At 35.0% G+C, this 26,463-nt stretch overlaps 1 protein-coding gene across 9 annotated transcripts in view; it reads left to right on the top strand.

Moving 5' to 3' along the window:
- The window catches only part of HERC4 (HECT and RLD domain containing E3 ubiquitin protein ligase 4), a 130,454-nt gene extending 106,244 nt beyond the window's left edge, over nt 1-24,210 (top strand). For 8 of the 9 annotated variants that reach the window (XM_082408608.1, XM_082408604.1, XM_082408602.1 and 5 more), the window contains 8 exons: nt 489-656; nt 883-1,026; nt 10,760-10,926; nt 11,578-11,644; nt 14,079-14,161; nt 17,563-17,746; nt 22,555-22,657; nt 23,542-24,210. In XM_082408608.1, coding sequence (XP_082264734.1) covers nt 489-656; nt 883-1,026; nt 10,760-10,926; nt 11,578-11,644; nt 14,079-14,161; nt 17,563-17,746; nt 22,555-22,657; nt 23,542-23,750 — 1,125 coding nt within the window. In that variant the 3' untranslated portion in view covers nt 23,751-24,210. The other variant, XM_082408610.1, reaches the window with a different exon arrangement.
- The last annotated feature ends 2,253 nt before the right edge of the window (nt 24,211-26,463 follow it).

Genomic DNA, 26,463 nt, shown 5'->3' with positions numbered 1-26,463 from the left:
AGAACACAAGGAAAATCATAGGAAAAAAATAAAAGCTTTAAATGGTAAAAGCCAAATGCTTGGTTTGTGAGCATATATGGTGATCACTCTACTAAATGAATTTCTATAAACCTTTTAGTTGGCCAGGCTGTTTCTTTTTCTCTTTAAAGGTTTGTTTTAATGCTGTTTTCTTTTTCTCCTCACTCTCCATCCTAGTTATTTTTTGAGAAACAACAGTGTTCAGATTTATCATAATTATTACAGTTCCATGCTTACTTAGCTTAATGGTATCATCAGTTATACATTAGTAGAAAAAAATTCAAAAGGATACTCTTTATGCTCAGTTTATTAAGCTCTGATGCTGTGCTGAATACTGTGTTAGGTGCTGTGTGAATTCAGTAGTATAGGAATTATAGGACATCTATAATTAGTAGGTAGAGGTTAGCTTATTCAGTCACAGCAGCTTCTTTATAGCACTGCTATTAAATTTTTAATCTTTTGTTTTCTAGATGGCTATTGACCAGGCCCACAGACAGAATGTCTCCTCTCTTTTTCTCCCAGTGATTGAATCTGTGAATCCTTGCTTAATTCTAGTGGTACGTAGAGAAAATATAGTAGGAGATGCAATGGAAGTCCTTAGGAAAACAAAGAATATAGACTACAAAAAGCCACTCAAGGTAATTTAACATTTTCTGTTGTATAATTGGAACTTTTATTCAGAAAATATGTTTAAAGTTTTCCTGTTCATTTTTAGTGTATCTTTGAATCTTAATAAAATTATATACTTAAAAAATTTTTAGCTATTAATTGCCACGCTTTTATTCATAATAAATAACGTGTTGTAGGGTTTCCAGAATATACGTTCATTTCTTTACATTCAGTGTTTGCATTAACCTATTTTAGGTTATATTTGTTGGAGAAGATGCTGTTGATGCAGGAGGGGTACGCAAAGAATTTTTCTTGCTCATCATGAGGGAATTATTGGATCCTAAATATGGCATGTTTAGGTATTATGAAGATTCCAGGCTCATTTGGTTTTCTGATAAGGTAAAAAGTCCAGCCGTCTAAATTACTTCTATCTATCTATCTATCTATCTATCTATCTGTCTGTCTATATACACCTATGTATATATACCTATATGTTTCAACTTAACTCAGTAATAAATAGGAGTTATTACTAGATACCTAACATATTTTATTTACAGATCTTCTTTATTACAATTTTTAAAATTATAAATGTTTGGACTCAGAGACATCAGAACACATTAATGCTTACCACACATTTCAGATTAGCAAAATAAATTACGGAATGGTCATCCTGAAAATGATGTTGACTGTTCTGCTGAATTAGATTTGAGGATTGAATAAGTACCAGATGAACTTTTCTTCTGGGGAGAATTAATTTATCATTAGGGATCATTGATTTCTCTACCTTATAATTTAGGGCAGAGATAACTACTCAGCAAACTACAGTCCCTGAAAGTTCTTCCCAGCACATAAAGTCAGTGCCTACTCATTTACCTATTGTCCATTGCTACTTTCTAGCTAAAACTGGCAGAGGCAGAGTGGGGAGTTACAACAAGCCCCTATGGCCAACAAAGCCTAAAATATTTACCGTCTGCCCCTTTACAGAAAAAGTTTGATGGCCCCTGATTTAGAAACTGTAAGTGAAATGGATGGTTCAATTTGTAGGACTCTGAGTTGAAAGAAATTTGAATTATTTACTATTTGTTCTAAAAACCTTGATGTATTATTTATTCATTCTTCCAGGAGACTGGCTATCCTTTGTGATGTTAGCAGTCATGATGATCAGTGCCTAGGCTAGTTAATTTATTAGGGGTGGCAAAATGGTGCTACTCTAATTCTAACATTTCTTTTTCATTTTTGTAGCTTGGATACTTATATGTAAAGAAATTTTCTCATGTCTGCTATTTAATCCTTGTTAGTACAGTTCATATGGGAAAGAATTCTCTCTGTAGTTACTTATTTTTCAAAAGAATTAGCATGCTCCAGTGGTGACAATTCATTTTTTTGATTTTGTTTTCAAATATTATTATATATTCATGGACTTAAACATAGTTGATGTTTTTCAGTCTATTGCAGTTATTATCTTTATTAATATTATCCCATTTTTGTCCAGGGAGCGCTCTTCAACTCGGCACCTGAGTCCTTTTGACACAATCTTAATACTGTTTAGTAGCTTCCTTGCTACCTGGTGTGCTTCGTGTGATAAAATGTTCAAGACTTATACATTTATTGCCTCACAATACCAGCCTTTCAACCAATATTATGATAACTGAAAATACAGTTGACCCTTGAACAACACGAGTTTGAACTGTGTAGGTTCACTTATACGCAGATTATTTTCAATAAATACATACTGTGATACTATACGATTCTCAGTTGGTTGAATCTAAGGATGGAGGACCGACTATAAGATTATACTCAGATTTTCGACAGCACAGGGGATCAGCGCCCCAACCCCTGAGCTGTTCAAGGGTCAACTGTAGTTTTGTTTTGTTTTGTTTCATTTTTAAGTATTTTGCAGGGTATTTTTGCCCTTTGAGTATACCCCAGGTGAGATACACAGGCAAATAACTGTGTTTTGATATCACTTGAAATTGGTACACTCTGTATCATTATACCAAGTAGATACACACTTAGGTTAACTTGTAGAATTTTTAATTTTTAAGGATTGCTTATTTAATTTCAATTTAGTTTTATAGTTATATGAAATAGTTACATAGTTCCAAAGTCAAGTCTACAAAATAAGGTATCTAAAAAAAGTCTAACTTTTGTCTCTACCCCCTCCACTGTATTTCCTCCCTCCTCTTAAAGTTATTCTTTTCAAAAGAAATGTTACGGTTTAACCTTTTTTGAAAAAATAAATACAAGTACGTATGTAGTAGTATACCACATACCAATGTCAGTTTCCTGGTTTTAAGTATGGTTATTTAAGCTGTTATTATTGGGGAAAACTGAGTAAAGGGTACAGAGGAATTCTGTACTATTTGTGTAATTTCTTGTGAGTGTTAAAGTATTTGAAAATAAGAAGTATTTTTAAAAAGAAGTGCTACACCATACATATTTTTTTCTCCATCAAGAAAGGGTATTTTATTTTACATGAGAAATTAAAGCATGTTTGCATGTTGTTGTGATTAATTACTCAGAAAGTAGAAAATCAGCCATGCAGGAGGGGATATCAGCTGCAGGAGCACAGTCCTTAAGTTGTGAAGAAAAGATGGAGATGAGTATGCTAGTGGAGGATTGACTCCAGTCAGACACATAGATCCATAATATCATGAGAGAAAGCCAAGTATATATGAAAATACAAATCTTCTGGTAGATTTGATGGTGGGAGGTTGTGAAAGTTTTCTTAGAATTATTTCTACTTTACAGTGAAATAAGACGCAAGTTTGTTAGAAAGTTCGAATAGGGGGAAGGTTGTTGGAGGTTTGAAGAAGAAAGGAGAAAGAGTGAAATAATCACTTAGGGGAGTGGGAAAATAAGATGACCATGTAAATAAATACAGGGTTAGACTGGTGGCATTGGAGGCCCATTTGAAACTTACGTTCATGAATTTTAAAAGGAGACCAATCAACATGGTTGTGTTTTTTTTCTTTAGTCACATTTAGCTGCTTAGGTAGAGGTAAAAATGAGACAGACAGTTGATTTAACTAGGTTGTAGTTTTAGCAAGTGAGTATAAACAGAAGGGAAGAAAGGGCAGGGGAATGATTATCTTGATGGGTTATGGAATTTAAACTTTGTAAGGAGGAAAATGTAATGACTTGGTTGGGAGGTGATGATTTTTTAAAAAATAGTGTGGTTAATGGATTGTAGTTGCTGGTGGAGTTGAGTTGTAGTGTGAGTCAAAGTATTGGGGGGGCGATGAGTTACAAAGTAGGAAATGATGGTCAGATAGGGGATGCTTAAAATTTGGATGGTTGCATTTAAATATAAAATATGACCATGGGAATGGGTGTCTGTGATGTGATGGGAGGACAAGACTGTTGGAAAATTGCAGTTCAAGGGACTGAGAGGCTAGTGTGTTGGATGCCTTTTTTGGCCCGGGTATTGAAATCGTCAAAAACGATGGCAGGAATAGTGGTAGAAAAAGAAAGCAAAAGATAGTGCCAGAATCTGTGAATGAGTGCACTATGAATGCCTTTAGATGCCAGCACAAGGAACAGTAGCAGGGAAATGGTCAGTTGGCATGTGTTTCACAGAAGCTGGGATTTTAAGAAGGCAAATGGAAGGAGGTCTAGAAGGAGTGAAGAGCCAGGAGACCTATCTCTAGGCCTGGTTGTATGAGGGGTTGGAAGGTTAAACAAACACCATTTATTATGAGCTGCAGGGGAAATAGCATCCTCAGGAGACAGCCTTGTTCATTTAGAAAAGGGGCGGGCTTCCCTGGTGGCGCAGTGGTTGAGAATCTGCCTGCTAGTGCAGGGGACACGGGTTCGAGCCCTGGTCTGGGAAGATCCCACATGCCGCGGAGCAGCTAAACCCGTGAGCCACAACTACTGAGCCTGCGTGTCTGGAGCCTGTGCTCCGCAACAAGAGCGGCCGCGATAGTGAGAGGCCCACGCACCGCGATGAAGAGTGGCCCCCGCTTGCCACAACTAGAGAAAGCCCTCGCACAGAAACGAAGACCCAACACAGCCAAAAAATAATAATTAAATAAATTAATTTTAAAAAAAAAAGAAAAGGGGCAAGGAGAATTTGGAGAAGTTTAGGATATAGGCAGTTTTCCAAATGATAGATTGTGAGTTCCAGAACAGAGAAGGGGTTTGGTGGAGCAGGGACAGTTAGTAACATTGTGTCAGATTTTAGGGCCTGTACACTGCCACATGGAAGTGGGATTAGGGACAACCTGTGAGTTTTTAGGCCTCCTTTGTTGACAGTCAGGCATGTAAGACATGGTTGAATAGTCGTGATGGCCTCTGAGGTAGGTGGACAATCTGTTCAAATTATGGTCTCTTTCTTGGCACTGATCTCTTAGGGCAGTTTGTAGTGGTGTAGCAGGTAGAATTTGAAGAGGGTCCGTGGGGCGGAGGCCTGTCTGCCAGGAACACAAAGAGTTCTATGGGCCTCTATTCAGTTCCGCAGAAAGGTAATGTTTTGAGACCAGGGGAGGGGCATTCGTAACAAGCTTTATTGTGGATCTTTGTGTTTTTACCCACCAGACTACCAAGGAAGTCCCTCTCGTTGTGATTTGATTTGCATCCCTTACTGGCTAATGATGTGCTTGTTTGGCCATTTGTATGCCTTCTTTAGCAAAATGTCTTTTTAAGTCTTATACACTTTTTCAGTTGGCTTGTTTTTCTTTTTGTTGCTGAGTTTTAGGAGTTCTTTTATGTATTCTGGATACTAGACCCTTGTCAAATATATGATTTGCAAATATTCTGTCCCGGTGTATGAATTATCTTTTTACTTTCTTGCTAATGTCCTTTGATAACAAAAGTTTTAAATTTTGGTGAAGTCTTTTTTTTTTTTGTCTATTATGTTATTGCCTGTGCTTTTTGGTGTTACAACTAAGAAACCATGGACAAATTCAAGGTCATGAAGATTTACCCCTGAGTCTTCTTCTAAGAGTTTTATAGTTTTAGCTGTTATATTTAGGTCTTTGATCTATTTTGAGTTCATTTTTGTCTATGGTGTGAGGAAAGAGTTCAACTTCATTCTTTGCATGTGAATACCTGGTTGTCCTGCCATTGTCTGTTAAGTCTTGGCACCCTGCTGAAAATTAACTGACTGTAGCTATATGGATTTATTTCTGGACTCTCAATTTTATTCCAGTGGTGTATATGTCTATTCTTATGCCAGTACTACACTGTCTTATTTACTGTAGCTTTGTAGATTTTAAAATTGGAATGTGTGAGTTCTCCCACTTTGTTCTTCTCATTCAAGATTCTCTTGACTATTAGCAGCCCCTTACAATTCTGTATGAATTTTACAGTTAGCTTTTCCATTTCTGCAAAAAAGGCCATTGAGGTTTTGATAGAGAATGCATTGAATCAGTTTGGGAAGTATGGCCATCTTAACAATACTGTCTTCTAGTCTATGAACATGGGATGTCTTTCCAGTTATTTAGGTCTTTTAATTTCTTTCAGCAATGTTTTGTAGTTTTCAGTGTATAAGTCTTACACTTCCTTGGTTAAATTTATTTCTAAGTATTTTATTCTTTTTGATGCTATCATAAATGGAATTATTTTCTTTATTTTTGGTTCATTGCTACTGTGTAGAAATAGAGCTGATTTTTTGTGTGTTGATCATGTGCTGAATTCATTTATTAGCACTCATAGTTTTGTGCATTCTTTAGGATTTCTGTATACAAGATCATGTCATCTATAAATTCAATAGATTTAATTTTACTTCTTTCTTTCCAATTTGTGTACCTTTATTTCTTTTTCTTGTCTAATTGCCCCACCTTGAACTTCCAGTATGCTTTCAAATGCAAGTGGTGACAGTGGACATGCTTCTCAGTTTTTCCTGATCTGAGTGGAATGTCAACTGTGGGTTTCTCATAAATACCTTGAATCATGTTAAGGAAATTCCCTTCTATGCCTAGTTTATTGAGTTATTTATCATGAAGGGGTGTTGGATTTTATTCATATGTTTTTTTCTGCATCAGTTGAGATGATCATGTGGTTTCCTTCCTTCATTCCATTATGTGATGTATTACACTGGTTGGTTTTCTTATGTTGAACGACGTTGCAATCCTGGGATAAAGCCCACTTGGTCATGGTGTGTAATCCTTTTAATGTGCTGCTGGATTCAGTTTCCTAGTATTCTGTTGATGATTTTTCTGTTCTTATTTGCAAGGAATACTGCTGTATAGTTTTCTTTTGTGTGTGTGTGTGTGATGTCGTTGTCTGGCTTTGGTATCATGGTATCCCTGACCTCATAGAATGAGTTAAGAACTGTTTCCTTCTCTTCCATTTCTTGGAAGAGTTTGAGAATGATTGGTGTTAATTCTTCTAAATGTTTGGTAGAATATGGTCTCAGGTTTTTGTTGGTTGGAAGGTTTTTGATTGATGATTCAATCTCTTGTTATAAGTTTCTTTAGGTTTTCTAATTCTTCTAGTGTCAGTTGGTAGTTTGTGTGTTTCTAGGAATTTGTCCATTTCATCTGGATTATCTGTTTTGATAGCATGCAGTTATTCATAGTATTCTCTTATAATCCTTTTTATTTCTCTGAAGTTGATAGTAATGTCCACAATTTCAGCCCTGATTTTAGTAAGTCTTCTCTCTTTTTTTCTTGGTCAGTCTAGCTAAAGGTTTGTTAATTCTGTTGATCTTTTAAAAGAATCACCTTTAGGTTTTGTTGCTATGTGTATTGCTTTTCCATTCTCATTTCATTTATCTCCACTTTAATCTTTATTATTTTCCCCCTCTGCTAGGTTTGGGTTTGGTTCGCTCTTCTTTTTGTAGTTCCTTAGGATATAAAGTTAGGTTATTTATTTGAGAAATTGTTTCTTTTTAATTAACTAATTAATTTTTTTATTTGGCTGCATCAGGTCTTAGTTGTGGCACGCAGGATCTTCGTTGTGGTACGCGGGCCTCTCTCTAGCTGTGGTGCGTGGGCTCAGTAGTTGGGGTGCACGGGCTCAGTAGTTGGGGTGCACGGGCCCAGTAGTTGTGGCACACGGGCTCCACAGCACGTGGGCTCAGTAGTTGTGGCGCGCAGGCTGTCTAGTTACGGCACATGGGCTTAGTTGCCCCGTGGCATGTGGGATCCTCGTTCCCCGACCAGGGATCGAACCTACGTCCCCTGCATTGGAAGGCGGATTCTTAACCACTGGGCCACCAGAGAAGTCCTCTCTTTTTTAATAGATGTTTACAAATATAAAAACTTCTTTTTGAGCACTGCTTTCCCTGCATTCCGTAAGTTTTTGTGTGTGTATTTTCATTTTCAGGAGTCTCTAAGTATTTTCTGATTTCCCTTGTGATACCTTCTTTGACCCATTGGTTTTTTTAAGAGTGTGTTATTTAATTTCCACATCTTTGTGAATTTTCCATATTTTCTTCTGATACTGGTTTCTAGTTTCATTCCATTATGTTCTGAAAAGATATATTTTATGATTTTAATCTTTTTAAATGTAGTCTTTTAAAATTTATTGTTTTTCTTTGTTTCCCATAATACCTCTTATTCTTCCAGTTTTCTTGTGTTTGTTTCTTTTGTCTTTTTCTTGTGGTTCTTGGCTGTTTATTATTTTAGAGTGTGACACTGAAATGCTACCTAGATACTTTATGTGTATGGGCACTGTGTACTGGCCCTGTTCATAGAGTGATTAGGTGGGGGCCTTTCAAGGGCAAACCCTCAAATGTCAGCATGTATAAGTTTCTTATTCTTTGTGTTTACAGGAAAGGTTGTAGCCCTGGCTGTCAGTTTTCTAGTAGTGTTCCAGACACTGGAAAGGGAAGCTAGGATTCTCACTGTTCACTGTACAGACCTTCATTTGATCCCTTTGTTTTTAATGCAGCACCCTGACCATCAGCTACCTCAGATTCCAGAGCCTCTTTAGTTCATCCTTTCCAAAAAGGCAACGGCCTTTCCACCAAGCATCCTATTTTCAACCCCACTCTAATACCTCTGACTTTCAGATTCTTATGTTTTACTAACTGAGCTACCTGGACTACCCTCTGACTTTACAGGTATTAATTGGCACTTCCAGTTCCTGAGCCTATAGGACAGATGAACTTGTTTTTTACTGACTTTCCTCTACAAGCTACTGTTTCAGTTTTTTCTGCTTTACCGAAACAGACAAGCTATCCATTTACTTTTCATATTTTGAAATATTGAAATCTCTTTAGTGCTATTAAAACCCTCCCCTATTCTTTTTTTCTTGTGGGTTTATGCCATTTTTATTCCTTTATTCTCACTTAGAGGGATTTCTGGAAGAAGAGAGATTAACACATATTCAGGCTGCCCTACTTAAGAAGGACTTTCTAAACTTCAACACAATGTAGGACATCACAGAAGGAAAAGTTTAATTTGACCAATGAAAAATATGATATAACAAAACATAAAAAGCATATATGTAACAAAGATGACACAGGGTAATAACCCTGACATATGATGAATTCAGATACAAATATATAAGTAAACACTAGCCCCCAAAAGATAAATGGGCAAAGTATACAAAGAGGCATTTCACAAACACACAAATCCCTAATTTTCAGTATCACTAATAGTAAAAAATATATAGTAAAACAAGTTGTCATTTTTTAACTCAGAAATATGTTTTATGTGTCTATGGTATGTGTATGCAGATGAAAATGTGGAAAGATAGTAATTTTCCTGGACTACAAATGGTGGTACAAACTAGAACAGTTGCGGAGGAAGAGTTTGATAGTATGCTTAACTTTCCTTTGACTTTGAAATTCTTCCTTGCAAAGCAGAATTTCTTCTAAGGAAGTATTCCAAACTACGGACCAAAATATATGCAAAAAAGATGCCCATCTTCTTTTGAAAATTACTAGCTAATTAGAATAATATTTATTGAGCCTTCACTGTGTGCTGTAGGAACTGTGCTAAAAGCATTTTACATACATTATTCCACTTAATCCTCACAACAACCATATGAAATTAATACTACTTTTATCTTGGAAACACTGAGGCTAGATAGTGAATGAACCAGGTCTGGAGCCCCAGATCTAGTTTAAAAATTGTTTGCTCTTAATTGTCATGTTTACAGAATTTCCTGTGACCATATGTTAATTCTCTAAAGATTACTGGGGTGGGAGAGGTGAGGGGAATAAGCATTGTTTTTAATATTTTAATCTAAATGTCCAACTACAGTTAAAATAGCTAACTTAGTAAGCCATGGAACTTTTATATGATATAATATGCAACCATTAAAAATTGTGTTCTGGAAGAATTTTTTTTTAATTAATTAATTTATTTTTGGCTGCTTTGGGTCTTTGTTGCTGCGCTCAGGCTTTCTCTAGTTGCAGTGAGCGGGGGCTACTCTTCATTGTGGTGCGTGGGCTTCTCACTGCGGTGACTTCTCTTATTGTGGAGCATAGTCTCTAGGCACATGGGCTCTAGAGCGCAGGCTCAGTAGTTGTGGCGCACGGGCTTAGTTGCTCTGCGGCATGTGGGATCTTCCCGGACCAGGGCTCAAACCTGTGTCCCCTGCATTGGCAGGTGGATTCTTAACCACTGTGCCACCAGGGAGGTCCTGGAAGAATATTTAATGACATAAGAAAATACTTGTGTTGTAATTAGAAAAATGAGAAAGCCTTAAATATAATATGTTTTAAATTATTTTTCTGAACTTATAGTAGATGGAAATACATTTAAAAAATTTTAAATCGTTGTTTTTGGGTGTTTCTAAGTGATTGGATTACAGGTGTTTAATTCATTTTCTTCTTTAGGTTTTTTATTTTCCAAATTTTGAATGTGTATAATTTTTTAAATCAGAAAAAAAGTTCTAGTAATTATTTCATTTATTAATGTAATGCTTAATGATGTGAAAATGATTCTATTTCTGGGGAAAAAGCCAGTTGTGAAATTATATGTTTAGTATCATCTCAACTAAATTTTAATTTTGTTTGTCCCAGAAAATACATTGAATGGAAATGTGCAAAAATACTAACAGTGATATTGTCCCAGGGAGATGGGAATGAGAATGAACTTTTTTCCTATTATTCATTACTTTTTTCTGTATCTCCAAAATTTTCTACCACAAGTATGTGTTTTTGTAATCAGAGAAAGTTTAATATTTTAACTTGGAGAACAAGTCTTTACTTATTTTTCCTTTATAATTTTAGACATTTGAAGACAGTGATTTGTTCCACTTGATTGGTGTTATCTGTGGATTAGCAATTTATAATTTTACTATTGTGGACCTCCATTTTCCTTTGGCTTTGTATAAGAAACTGCTAAAAAAGAAGCCATCTCTGGATGATTTGAAAGAACTAATGCCTGATGTTGGGAGGTTAGTTGTAAAAAGTGGCAAGAGTGGGGTTTAGAAAATAGGAAATGGGGAATGTTCAGAAGCTTTCCTTTTAGGAATAATTATGTTTCTGTTGTTCTTGTTGAATTTCCAAAATAAACTAATAGCCCTTCTAATAAAGGAAAACCCATTGTGTTACTCAGACTGAGAATTTTCTACTGAAAGCGTTATGTGTATAAAACCATGTACTGAATTTTTAGTTTAACAATACTTTGTGAATATCTGATAATAAATTTAGGAAGGTAATGTTTCCTGAATGTAGTTAAATGATTAATTTGGACTTTTACTTCTAATCACCTTCATTCCTACATGTAATATGTAAAGTTTCTTTTTATTTATTACATAAAATGGAATAAAAATTGTATATAAATAAGAACAAGTGTTGAAAATGGGTGGATACATGCTTTTGTATTCAAAGCAAGAGATGAAAGCCTTAGAGTAGGTTTTTTTTTTCTTCAGCATTGTTTATAAGATGGCCATTGTACCTCCACCATTCTGAAACAAATATAAAAGTACAAATTAACAAAAGGATTTGATCAAGAATGAATGAGAAATATATACTTAGTCATAAGCAAAATAGTCAAAATACTCAATAATATTTTACTTCAAAGAAACATATATATTGTTTTTCAGAAGCATGCAACAGTTACTGGATTATCCAGAAGATAATGTTGAGGAAACATTTTGTCTTAATTTTACGGTAAGATGGAAAGACATAGAGTAGCCTGAGTGTTCATCATCCCTTTTTATTTATCAGCTGTGCCTTATGGTTTTTCTTTATTTTGATGGATGGAATTCTTAAAGAACCCTTTAGCTAACATTTATTGAGCATTAACTATATGCTAGTCACAGTACATGCATTATTTCATTTAATCCTCATAATCCCAAGAGATAGGTATTATTATCCTTATTTTACATATAAAGAAAACTGTAAACAATCATCACATTTCAGAGATAGTATTTGTATCCAGCTCTGTGACTTCAAAGCCTATGTTGTTTAACATTATACTAAAGATCTTTACAAATACAAGAGGTCCTCTTTATTCAAGTGTTCATTTTTTGAGTCTGCAATTACACGAATGTTTAGAGAAGCATAGGTTCTTGTAACATGAAAATATTCACTAATGAATTTGCCACCTAAAAGATTAATTCCCACTCAGATATCCCTTTCACACTAACATTCATCCTTGCCTATTATTTAGTCTTACGGTTGGATGCAATACAAATACAAATACACTGGAATATTATTTGGAAAATGAAATTGCAAATCTTGTAAAAGATGCAGAACTTAATTCTCTGAGAGGGGTGTTCAGTAAATCATCCAGTTACGTGCAAGGCCATTGACAAATGAGAATCTGGCAGAAGTAGACTAGTTGACAACTAAAGAAGAGAAAATCAGCAAGGATTATAAGTCACTTCAGAAGTAACAATATCAGTATTATAAATTAGACTCTTGGGAAAATGGTAAAACCTTCAATTTTTCTTTTTTTATGTCTTTTCTTTTCAAAAACTTTGTGTGTCCCCCATCCCTAAACAGTTCTCTTTATGTTTTTATGGTCAAAGCTGACAAAAGATAACATATTCCACTATCACACAACTTACCAAAAAAATTATGTGCCCCCTCAAAAAAGTTTATCCATTCTTTGATCATTTTAAGAATTGGCACATAGTTTAGTTATAAGAAAATTTGATAGATTTAGGGGAAATAAGTTAATTTATTTTAGTAATGTTTAATTGTTTTCAAGAAAAAAAATCCTCCTTGCACTTCTGTTTACTATGAAATTTTAGTTCTTTTCAGTTGATTCACTTATAACCATGTCAGTTATCATTGAATCTTTACTGATCATCTCAGTTGACTGAAACATTGGGTTCCAAGCAATTTAATTTCTGATTTATCAATCACCAAGTTTGTGAATGCTTAGTATATTTAAGAACTGTGGTAATTGAAACATTCCTTCCTATTACCATTTCTTTCCTAGACGTTCAGTGGCTCTTTATTACTTGTAGAATAATAGCTTTATAATGGACTTCAAAGACCTTTGTAATCTGGCTTTCTTTCTAACTTTCATTGTATCCTTCCATTCATACTACATTTTGTCATGTCTCACAATATTCTTTTATATACCTTACCATCCCTGTTTTTTAGGGGCATACTTTTTTTTGATATTTGCTCTCATATCTATTCTTTTGTTCAATCTCTGTCCTCAGTCAGAAATTTCCACCCTCTCCTAATCTTTCAGAGCCCTACTTACCCTTCTTGGTGCTTTTCAAATGACATTTCTTCCTCAAGGTTTTTAATACTTCCTCTAGTTAGAAGTAAGTTTTCTTTCTTCTGTGGTCTGATAGTATTTTGTTCATGTCTCTATTATAGCATTTATTTTATTATAATGAGTTGTTTACATATCACATTTCTCCTCTTTTATTAGATAGTAAACTCCAGAGCAGGGATTTATTCATCTCTTATCATCCCACTCCCACCATAGTGTTTTATAGACAACAGATACTAAAAAAAATGTTTTAAAAGAGGAGGATAATATTCAAAAAAAAAGGGAATAGGAAGAGGAAAGATTGAAAGGTGGGAATGGTAACATTTATAGGAAAATGAACACACTAGTAAGGGAAATAAAAAGTTTCAAAATAACCGGCTCTTTATAGACCAAATTAATGGCAAACTGGAAAAACAACCTGTAATTAAGAATGCAGCAAGGAAGAATTCAAGAGTAGCAGCTATCATGTGGGAAGAATGCATAGCTAGTCTAAACTGAATGCATTCTGACTTGGAGTCTTTCACTTGTCAGTGGAAAACATCCTTTCTAATATTTTACTCCTATAGTGACCCTTCTGAAGTTTTACACACGATAAATACTCAGTTTCCTGTTTTTAACAAACCAAACACCTTGTTAATTTGTAATTAGTTAGTCAAGGTAGGATTTCAAACTGCCAGAGAAGAGGAAGATTTCTAGTTGTGGCTTTATGCAGAATTCACAAATAAGCTTATGGTAGCAGAATTTTACTGCAAATTTATTACTTCTTATATTTAATGAGAGAAAGGTAGATTATAATAATAGGTTATTAAAATAATCTAATAAGTTTTGAGTCTGACATTGACTTTTTTTAAAAATTTAAATTAATAGATCACAGTTGAAAACTTTGGTGCAACAGAAGTGAAAGAACTGGTTCTAAATGGTGCAGACACAGCTGTTAACAAACAAAATCGGTAAGTGAATTATAAGCAGCATCAGTGGTAGTAAAAAGATTCAGTAGGCATTTTCTTCTGTATTTAGAAATATGTCACAACCTTAAGTTTTTACTCAGATAAAACTTATTTTGAATGGTAAGGACGTAATTAATCTTCCTTTTGCTCCTTTTAAGACATTAATAAAGGGATTAAAAGATCATTAACAACAAGAACAAAGAGAAGGGAGAGGAGACAACAGCAAACACATTTTTGGAAGCTAGAAACCAGTGGTGCCTGACTTGAGCCAGCCAGAAAAAGCTGCAACATAAGATGGACTGGGAGCCAGGAAGGCAGACAGTTCATGTTGCAGAACAAAGGCTCAGGCATTGAGAATAAAAAACAGGTTAAAATGTATATGTATGTGGAGTTTAAGGGGAAGCTGGAAAGAGAAAGATTGGCTGTTATAAGAAGCAGTTAGAAACCCATTTCCCTTAGTACACAAGTAGCTGGCAACTTCCCCTCTCCAGCATAGGCAGATTGGAAATTTACATTCTGGGGAGATTGAACTAAAGGAACTTTGGATTTGAGGGCAGTTAGGCACAGCCAGGGACAAAGGGCTGAAATGAAAACAGGGAGATTAAGTGACAGTCTACAGCTCCCTCCTCCTTGACACTCTATATTGGAGGATTCTTCTCTGGGAAAACTGCCTAACTTTTAAATGTAAATGAATAACCAAAGATCAGTAGACATTTAAGAAAAGACCAAAACAGTGAAAAAGAATGCCAAGGAAACACAGTGTAGGATGAAAAACAAAACTTCAATGAAAATTGAAATCAGTATCCTCAAGATGGTAAGAGTAGCATCCATAAGGATACTATGAAAAACTGAAAAAAATTCACTGAAGGAAATGGAATGAATGAAATTTGTCAAAGAAATGGTATGAAAAAAAAATTCCCGGAACTGAATGATATGCCTTTTAAGATGGAAAGCATGGGAACTGAAAAAACATATGCCAAGGGAAAAATACATGAAATTTCAAAACCCAAAGAAAAAGGGACCCTAAAACCTTTCAGAAAAAAAAAAAGCAGACCATACACAAAGAATTAAGAATCAAAATAACATCAGACTTCTAAAGAATGACACTGAAGCTAGGAGATCAAAATTCTGGGAAAAAATTATTTTTAACATAGAATTCTATATTGAAACTATCAAGTATGTGGTGTATAAAAACATTTTTATACATGCAGAGTCTCAGAATTTACTTCCAACGCATTTTTCTTAGGAAGTTACTGGAGGATGTGTCCTATCAAAACAAGGAATTGAACCAAGAACGAGGAAGACAGGGGATCCAAAAAAAAAAAATAGGAGAGACAAAGAGGAACAGCAGTGTGTACATGATTTAGAAAGAGCAATCAATCTGCGGTAGATCAAGAAGATGGAGGGCTCCAGGAGGAATGTCTTCAGGAGAAAAATGCAACCTAATATATTTGAATGAATCTAGAGGAGATTGACATTTCTGTTGAAGTTGGAGATGAGGTAGCAACCTAAGGGAAACAAAAGTTCTTTTTAAGAAAAGTAATCATAGAATATTCCCTAGCTGAATATTTATAATCATAAAAATGTTAACAATAAATATTGAACCAATATTCAGTATTCACTTCATCAGATAATATTTATAATTGTAAATCAAGGAATAACAATGGAACTGTGTTGTTGAAGTTTGAAGGTAAATATCAGAAGGAATAGCAAAAATAGTTAACAAATAGTTTTCTTCAAATTGCCAGGGACTTGATCCAAATGATTATAATCCTGATTCTACTATTTAGAAGCTGTATAACTAAGTTTAGGTAAATTAGTTTATGTCTCCATGCCTCATAGTCTCTTTTTCCGTAAAATGGGATGGTAAATTATACATACTTCATGGGGTTATTTTGAGGATTAAATGAGGCGATAATTTAAAAATGCTTAGAATAGTACCTAGCACATGTATGTGCTCAGTAAATGTTGGCTGTTGGGATTATTACTGTTTGACATTTTAAACTGTATATACTTCTACTTTGATAAAAAATAAAGCTGTTTTAAAAATAATGTGAAAAAAATTTAGGTCTTTCTACTTACCCTTTAAAAAAAATCTTGGTTTTGAAAAACTTTGACTATGATTTAGAAAGATTGTTTTTTTCAGCTTTTAAAGTTTCTATTGTTGGACTAATTCTTTAAGTTTCTAACAAATATTGTTTCCCATAGATTATTTAGTTTAGAAGTAATTTAAAGAATTTTGATCTTTGCACTGCCAGTCCTAGTTACATAATGAAAGTGTTGAAGGCAAAAATGTTAGCACATAAAACAATTTAACCTTTTGTACTTACGAGACTTAACTAGTATAAATTTGACTTTCTAATTAGATTAATTATAAAATTATGCATTACAAAATTATCTGTTTCTTCTCATCAGAACCTTATGCTGATAAGCATATGCTATTATTAATTTTTCCTTAGGGCCCCCTTTAACCTTTTTTTTTCCCCTCTTTGTAAATTCAGTTTGGTATTATTTTAAACTTTGCTAAAATGATTATCTGTAGATGACTAAATTTACCAGTATTCCCATTTATAGAATCATCCTTTTTAATTTGGAAAACAAGAGTATGAAATATCAAAATCCTCTAGTACCCATTCTCATTATTGGTTTGACCAGATAGCTCATAAAGTATTTGTGTCTAACAGAACATATTGAATAAAATTGTAGTTCTAATTATGGGTAAAGGGGTTTCCTTTTTTCATCATAGTTTCCTTTTGTATCGTAACAGGAAGAAAAGCATCAAAAGTGTTCATGTGTATGTGTGTGTTTATATGTATGTGCACATACATTTGAAAAGAAACTGCACTTGTAATCTTTAATGATTATCCTTAAAGAATACTTAGTGTCCCTCTTGGGTTTTTAGTTTTTTAAATAAATTGTGTTATCAGATTCCTTGAAACCCAAGGAAAAACAGACTGTAGTCTGTCAAATAGTCTGAATCCCAAAGCTCTCATTTTTTTTTTTGTCACCTAGTATTTTTAAGAGGTTATTCTTTTTAGGGATGTATGTGGAATGGTACATATAAATTCTGAATAATTTGTGAATAATTTAAAAATATTTTTGATAGCCATTTGTATCATCATTCTCCCCATTAGGAAATGAAATCTTTCACTTAGAAATAGCCTAAGAATGGCTGTAAATGAGAGATTGTACATGCCTCATAGATATACCAGATTTTTGAATAGAAAGAATAATAGACTTCTTCATAAAGACATTGTCCCTTTGAACCTTACTCATACTTTCTCAGTTTTATACATAAGTAGCAAAAAGTACAGCTGCATTCAAAGTTTTAATAAGACTTCAATATGTATTCTCTATAAAAAATGACTTTTATATTCTGTGCATGTGTGCTTTTTCATTTCTAGGCAGGAGTTTGTTGATGCTTATGTGGATTACATATTCAATAAATCAGTGGCTTCCTTATTTGATGCTTTTCATGCGGGCTTTCATAAGGTCTGTGGAGGAAAAGTCCTTCAGCTCTTCCAGCCGAATGAACTACAAGCAATGGTTATTGGAAATACAAATTATGACTGGAAGCAACTGGAAAAGGTAGGGGAAAACAAATCTATGATATTGTTTAAATGGAAAGGCAAAAGGAAAACATGGCTTGTTGATGGAAATCTTGCTCTTTCATTTATTATTTTCCATTGTACACTATTTAGTACTATCGTTTTTATAGGAAAACACTGTACCCTTCTTACTCCACAATGAATGAATTTTAATTGTATGAATTAGATAGCATTTTTGTATCTCTGGTATTGGTGGTATTCATATAGAAAAATGTTATCTATGACAGAGGCTGAATAGAAGCCCCAGCTAAAACTGAATGGGTTTTCATTCTGCCTCAATCCTAGGAAAACCATTATGAAAAGCACTCACAGTGATTAAGATCTTTGTTTCCTTTTTTTCTGATTAGTCTCAATGTTAAATTTTTTATCAGAGAATAAATAATACTCATGATCTTCATTACTGATGCCTTAACCAATACAGGAAACTTTAGGGAGAAGATTGGGAATTTTTAAACAACTTTTTTTCTTTTCCTTCTTTTCTATACAAGTAATTCTCAGATATTTCTTAAGATAAACATTTAGTAAAAAGTGCTAGGTTAGATCAACTTTAAGAAAGATGTATGCAGGGTTGATCTATACATTTTTCCATCTTTGTAATCTAGCAACTTCTGATACAGCTTTTGCATTAGTAGTTCTATACTGTATACCTATTAAGTTAGCTAACATAAAAAAATATGTTACTAAGTCTAACAAGGATACAAAGCATTGGGAACTTTCATACATTGCTGTTGAGAATACAAATGATACAGCCACTTTGGAAACAGTTTGACATTTTCTCATAAAATTAAACATATATTTGTTACATTCTCTAGCAGTTCCATTCCTAGATATTATGTTCACACAAAAATCTGTAAACAAGGGAGGAAAGAGGCATTATTGTTTAATGGGTACAGAGTTTCAATTTTGCAAAATGAAAAGCTTCTGGAGATGGAAAGTGGTGATGGTTGCATGTAATGCCAATGTATTTAATGCTACCAAACTGTACACTTTAAAAAGGTTAAGATGATCAGCTTCAGGTTATGTGTATTTTACTACAAGTTATTTTTTTAATTATGTTTTTAAAAATCTACAAGTCAAAAACTGGAAACAACGCAGATGTCCTTCAGTGGGTGAATGGATAAACCAACTGTGCTGCATCCACACAGGAGAACACTGCTGTGTGTTAAAACGGAAGGCACTATTGACACATGCAACGCCTGAGATGACTCTCAGGGTCCTTATGCTGAGTGAAAGAAGTCAGTCTCAGAGAATTACATACCATATGATTCCACTTATATGACATTCTTGAAAAGCCAAAACTATGGTGAACAGGGGCTAGGGATGGAGAGAGTGTGACTGCAGAGGGGTAACACAAGAGAGTTCTTTGGGGTGATGGAATTGTTCAGTATCCTGATTGTGGTGGTGGTTTATCTATACATGTGTTTAAAACTCATGGAACTATACACACGTCAGAAAAAGTCAATTTTACTGTGTAATAATTTAGGGAATAAAAATTTTTAATTAAAAAAAAATTAGGACTTCTGGTTAGACATATTGGAATAAACACATTTTTCTCTGCTCCCTCCCAAAATCTCACTAGAATGACAACAAAGGAATAAAAATAGGAATAACCACCTCCCCCCCAAAAAAATACAGTGAGCAAGAGAAAAAATAGCTTTGGAAGATAGAAAGTAGGTGGATGGGGACTTCCCTGGTGGTCCAATGGTAAAGAATCCACCTTCCAATGCAGGGGAAGTGCGTTTGATCCCTGGTCAGGGAACTAAGATCCCACATGCCACGGGGCAACTAAGCCCGCCCGCCACAACTACTGAGCTCACGCGCCTCAACAAGAGAGCCTGCACGCCGCAAACTACAGAGCCCACACGCTCTGGAGCCCCTGTGCCACAACTAGAGAGAGAAAACCTGCACGCCACAACTAGAGAGAGACCCGAAGAGACAGTGCACCATAACGAGAAGATCCCGCATGCCTCAACAAAGATCCCGTGTGCTGCAGCTAAGACCCGATGCAGCCAAAAAAAATAAGGAAAATAAATAAATAAAATCAATATTTTTAAAAAGAGAGAGAGAGAATAGGTGGGTGAGTTGAGTGACTTAGAACAAAGAAAACTGAATTTGAAGCCTCCAGAGGGACAGGGTTGTCAAGAGGCAACCCGTGTCACACTGTAGAATCTCTGAAAGGCTCAGGAACTGGCGCATCATGCTGCTGTAATGGCAGGGATGCAGGGCAGGGCTAAAAGCAATGGGATCACTTCAGAGCTAACGTAAGGGACTGTTAGACCTCCCACATCCCCTCTCCTACGCAGCAAAATACAGCTCTGGAGAGAGGCTTTAGAATCTGGGAAAACAGGTAGAACTGAAGCTGGCACTCAGCAAGCTGGTAGCCAGGCTTAAATCCTCTAGGAAGGAGATTGAAGATTTCTTTTTGGGGGTAAATTGATCTGCTGAAGAGAAGAAAGCTGTATTGACTTTAAGGATACCCCAGTGGAAATGGACCCCACCTCCAGTCACTCTACAATGAAAACAATGTAATGACCTCTCATCACACTTTAGATCCTACACAGTTTATCCTTCTTGCCTCATCTTCTTTCATTCCTCCTCTCACTCTGCTTCAGCCTTATTGGCTTCTTTGCTGAGCCTAGAACCCTCCAGTCTTGTGGCCTTTCTATTTCCTGTGTCTGGAATTCTCTTCACCTTGGTAATTCCAAATGTTTCTTGCTCTCACTTCCTTTATGTCTTTATATCTTTTCAGAGACCTTCACTGGGTAACTTACTAAAAATTGCACATGTGCACATATACATCCCTATCTCCCTTCTGTGCTTTTTTCTTCTTTGAATTTGACTAAATAAAATTTTACTTAATTGTCTTTACTGTCTGCTGCTCCTTACCCCCCACTACAAATGTTAAGCACCATAAAGGCAGGATTTTTTTCTCTTTGTTCACTGCTGTATTCCCAGAGCCTTAGAAGGGTACTCAGCAAGTAGTTAAAACCTTGCCTGAAGATATAACTGATAGAAGTGTTCATTCAGTAAGACAAGACATTTTTTTAGTATATTTTAGTGTACTTAGTATACTTAGTTTTTTCCACTGTGTACCTGATTCATTATAATTTCATTGATTATGATTTGTGACTTTAAATGCTCTTCTTCATCAGGACTGTGTACACATTTCCCCAGAACCATCTTGAGGTTAAAAAAAAAAAAAAAAGGAAAATAGAAAAAACTAGGCATCCTCCTTTCATTTCCCCACTAACATGCTCACAGGCTAATTCAAACAAGTTAATACATCAGCTGATTTCTAAAATTCAAACCATTTTCTCCAAACCTTTATAAATTAATAGCAAATATGTTGTGGATTTCTCAAGAGTTCAGTGATTGAGATAATCATGGCTACAAAAAGAGCCCCAAATTCAAGAAGCCCACAAGCCAATATTCACTGAGCCCTACTGGATGCCTGATACTATGCAACAGATTAGGAAGAGAGCAGTAAATAAGAGTGAGACATGGTCTTTGTCCTCTATTAAGGAAGCTGGACATTAAATAATTGAACTGTGATGAATATAAAGGAAGAGAGTTTAGTGAATGGTATATAAGGAGAAGCCTGACCTAGGGTACAGAAACTGGGAAAACCTCTCATAGATGGTACTGTTTACCAGGTAAGTAAGAACTTTGTTCACCGAAGTTTCCCCATGGCCCCAAATTTTGACTAAAGCTCATTATATATGTGCTGAATGAGTCAGTGAATGAATTAGGTGACATTTAATCTGAACCCTAAAGGATAAATAGAAATGAGCCTGATGAACAAGGAAAGGAGGGGTGTGTGCTACAGGGGAAGTATGTTAGCTGTTCTGTTGCAAATTACCCCAAAACATAGTGGCTGAAAGATGACAGGGACATTTATTATCTCACATAGTTTCTGAGGGTCTGGAATTCAGAGGTGGTTTAGTCCAGTGATTTTAGCTCAGACGTCTCTCATGTGGTTGCAGTCATAATACTGACTGTTGCTGTTAGTCATCTGAGATTTAAGGATAGAATTTCCCTTCCAAGATGGCTCACTCCCATGGCTGCTGACCAAAGGCCTCAGAATCTCACCATGAGGACCTCTCCATGGGGCTGTTTGAATGTCCTCATGAAATGGCAGCTGGCTCCGCCTCAGAGTGAGTGATCAAAAAGAAGCTAAAGCCACAGAAGTTTTTGTCATCTAGCCTCAGAAGTCATGTATTCTCATATCTACAGTATCCTAATGATCAGAGGTCAGGTCTGTTCGGTGTGGGCGGGGACTACACAAGGGTGTGAACAGCAGGAGGCAGAGATCTTGGAGGGCCGTCTTGGGAACCACCACAGAAAATTACTAGTGTTGCTCTTAGAGCCATTTATTTTTTAAAGAGAAGATAGAATAATACAAAATAATTAGTATGACTTCTGTTCATCAATATCGGGAAAGAAAATTTTATAATTATTACAGATACTTAATTCCATGTTGAACTTTAATAATCCATTAATATTTTAGTAATTCTGGTTTATCCTTTAAATATTAACTTTGGAAGATGATATTACAATCCTATCATGTTCTTTGAATTGGTAGGGGGGAGACATTTCTGCTGATTCATAGGTATTTTCTTCCCTTTCCCCTGGAACTAATAGTTGCAAAATGCCCAAGAAGTAGTAAGTAATTAACTGAATCACATGAGTTTCAAACACCTGGACAATGTTAGCTTTATGTGCTAAGGAAGCCAGTTTGTCAGATTCAAGATATCCCTTAATATTAATAAAAAGTTGTGTTGTTTTTAGAATACAGAATACAAAGGAGAATATTGGGCAGAACATCCTACAATAAAAATGTTTTGGGAAGTATTTCACGAATTACCATTGGAAAAGAAAAAACAGTTTTTGTGTAAGTATTTCTAATTTTGTGTTTTATGAGAATGGAATCTAATAAACTTATTCTCACAGGAGATTAATTGATTCACTTTAGTGGATAAGGTTTTTTCCTTATTATTCCAAGGTCCTGTTTTTAATTTTTTTAAATCTACATTATTACATGCATTTTCATATTTTGAAAGCTAACTGCATTTAGCTTCCAAAATAGAATTGGTTCTTTCAGATGAAAGAAAACAATTTATAACACTGATTTACAGTAAACTAGGGATGTAATTCCTTTTAGAATTTCTAGAAAGATCTCTGCAGTATAGCTCTTTTCTGTGTTCAGTCTTCATTTTCTTTTTCTCTTTGCTTCTGCATGAAAACTTTGGGAATTGGTGTAGAAAATAGAACTCCTCTATTCCAGAACTTCTCTTATTTATAGCCTAATCTGTGTCTGTTGTGCATATCATAGGATGACAGGTCATTCTTCAGTGATTTGAGTTTTGGCTGCCAATTATAAATTTCTGTTTAAAAATGACAGAAACAAGACAAGTAGAACAAGGGATCATAATCAAAACTGCATTTTGTTTATAAACTAGTTCTAAATGGCTATTCTTTTCAAAAAGAAGGTCTCTCAGAATGTTTCAGGGACAATAGTAATTCATGTATCAAACATTTATTAAGCATCTCCTGTGTGCTAATATTAAGATTACACTTTTAAAGAAAAAATATTATTTGGATGTGTCTCAAAATCATGCTTCCACAAATTCTGGAGATCGGCTTCCAGTAGAAGTAACATTTCCATTAGAGCAAATGTTACTGTAAAGCTTTGCTGTAGTGATTGTCTTAATAACTTGATACTCCATATTGTTGTTTTGATAAAAGTGGTTGGCTCAATGGTTTTTTTCTTGGCAGTATTTTTGACAGGTAGTGATCGCATTCCTATTCTTGGTATGAAGAGTCTAATACTAGTCATCCAGTCAACAGGAGGTGGTGAGGAATATCTCCCAGTTTCCCATACCTGTTTTAATCTTCTGGATCTTCCAAAATATACGGACAAAGAAACTCTACGCTCTAAACTGATCCAAGCTATTGATCACAATGAAGGCTTCAGTTTAATATAACTTTGGAGTTATAACTGTTCCATTTACTGCAAAAGCATTAAACTAATTATTAGTGTGTTTTTTTGTGGTGATGAATTCAGCAAGGTGACAGAGGTACTATTATAATTCTTACTTGCAAAATGTTCAATGCAATGAGTATTCATGAAAGCCAAAAAATATTAAAGGAAATGAACAGACTGTGTTAATATTAAACTTACTGTACAGAATCATGGATTTTTTTTTTTTGCCATCTTCCAATAAACATACAAGTATTGTGAATACATGGAAGTTTTACTAACATGAATTTTAAGAGTTTGCATATTTCACAAATGATCTGGTGTGTGAGTGCATGAAAATGTTGCTTAATTTTTCTTCAATCATGGCTGAAAAACCTTTAACTTTGGCCTGCAATAGTCATTTGATTATTTTTTCATTTTGTAAATACTGTTAAGTTTTGTAATAAAATAGTTATGTTCTGATACCAGTACAGTTTCTATGGTTGTAATTGAACTGAGCTGACTTTTAAGGGTTAAAAATTACTATTTAAACCTTACTCTGAGAATCTATGAAAGCAAAAAATTAGTATGGTGAAAATAGTCTTTGCTTTTTTGCTAGAATACATGTCCTTGTGCAAATCTAAATTACAAATAGAGTTCTCTAAATAACTTATAGTTCTTTCCTTTTGTGACTCTTGAGATACTATTGATAAATGGGAGGTTATCAGAAAGCTTAATATTTAGTAATGGAAGAACTTTGTCCTACAGTTGCCAGAATACAGTCACTGACTACTATGAGAACCAGTCACTGGGTTATAGCTTTTAAAACTATTGATGCTGCAGGTTGGTATTTAAACAGAATTTTCAGTGCTTTAGAAGTATTTACTTGAATTTTAAGAAACATCTTAACAGTTTTATGGTGCTGATGCTTAGTTATCTCCTGTCATTAAATTGTAACACTGAGTGATGCAACACATGTGACTTTCTGCTATAATGCAAATATTTATTTTTTAAATTTATTTTTTAAATGCCATGAAAACTGTTTAAATAATAAAGATTCATTGGTTTAATATTTAAACTTTCATTGGTTCTCACATAAGATTCCAAATTCTTTAAAAAGAGTAATGTCTCAGGGAAGGTCTCTTAAAATTTTGGATTGATAGTTCCCATTCCCATACAAATTCATCTATTTTATAGAGGTCCCCAAGTCTCTTATCTGTAATTCTAAAATCCAGAACAACTCTGAAAAAAAATTGTGTATATAATTTTACAGCAAAACCTGATCTGAACTGTTGAGGCTATTTATGGTATTAAATGGGACTAAATGGGACTATTTGTACGTTTTACTGTGGCAATGTTTAATGTGTTTGATTACTTTCTGTGTTTGATCTAGGTGCTGCTTCAGACCTCTATGGGTTGCTGCATTATGTGTGCTTTAAAAAATTCTTTAACATTCATAATTCCAAAATGCAAGTGAGCCCAAGGGTTTTGGAGAAGAGATTGTGGACGTGTACTTTTATTAACTTCACTTATTTATATTTTGGCTGTGTTGGATCTTTGTTGCTGCGCGCAGTCTTTCTCTGCGGCGAGTGGGGGCTACTCTTCGTCTCGGTGCACAGGCTTCTCACTGCGGTGGCTTCTCTTGTTGTGGAGTACAGGCTCTAGGTGTCCGGGCTCCAGTAGTTGCAGCATGGGGGCTCAGTAGTTGTGGCTCACAGGCTCCAGAGCACAGGCTCAGTAGTTGTGGCGTACGGGCTTAGTTGCTCCACAGCATGTGGGATCTTCCCAGACCAGGGACTGAACCCGTGTCTCCTGCATTGGCAGGCAGATTCTTAACCACTGTGCTATCAGGGAAGTCCCATGGACCTGTACTTTTCAGTAGTTTAACTTAACAAACTTCGGTATACCATAGATGTCTTTCTATAGATACAAGCCCTAATAATTTTCCTTAAAGTGCATTTTTCCCAATGAAAATTCTTCCATGTATCTGATACTATAGTTTCCCTGCACATGCATTTCTTGAGAATATTGATTATTCACATCGAAAACATAAATGTTATGTATAGATGCTTTTTTTTTTTTTAGTAATCTGTTTGCTATGAAGCTCGTCTGTGAAATAGCAGCCACTTTGGATTAATACAGGTGGAGTTCGTTTAACAAATATTTTAACAAGGGCCTGACATCTGGGAACACAACAGGACAAGGCATAATTTGGGTAAGTCTGATATTTTCCTGTTTCTGTTGCTGCAGACCTACAGTAGAATTAACAGCAGGGAGATTCATGGTAGAAAATTAAAATACCACTGAAGATTTTTCAAATTGCCATTTGCTTATTAAAAAGCAACAAAAATATCGAGCTTTATAGATTAGAAGGTAGGCAAATGTTGAGTTCATTAAATTATAAGGACCATGATTAGTGAGTTGGCTAAACTTTTGAAAATACTTGGCCTCCACATAGACCTGTTTGTAAGAGCATCTGTATGTTTTTAGCTCTCCTGTTTTAAGTCAGTAGTAATTTTAACCAATAGCCATTGTTCAGACTGATTGAGAAGGCAGTAGAACCAAGACACGCCTTTAAATTGGCATGAAATAAAACCAGAATGTAGTTTTCAAAACTGAGACCTAAATTAAGAGCCCCAGCCTTCACATAGGGCCCACTCATAAGGGTTGATTTCTAACAGGTTTGGTTTTTCTTTTTTTGCCTTGTAGATGATTTTCACTGCATTTAGTTTAACCAA

Source organism: Balaenoptera borealis (assembly GCF_965194805.1).
Source record: "Balaenoptera borealis genome assembly, chromosome: 10".
In the NCBI taxonomy this organism is placed as follows: domain Eukaryota; kingdom Metazoa; phylum Chordata; class Mammalia; order Artiodactyla; family Balaenopteridae; genus Balaenoptera; species Balaenoptera borealis.
This window is presented reverse-complemented; position numbering and strand designations above follow the sequence as displayed.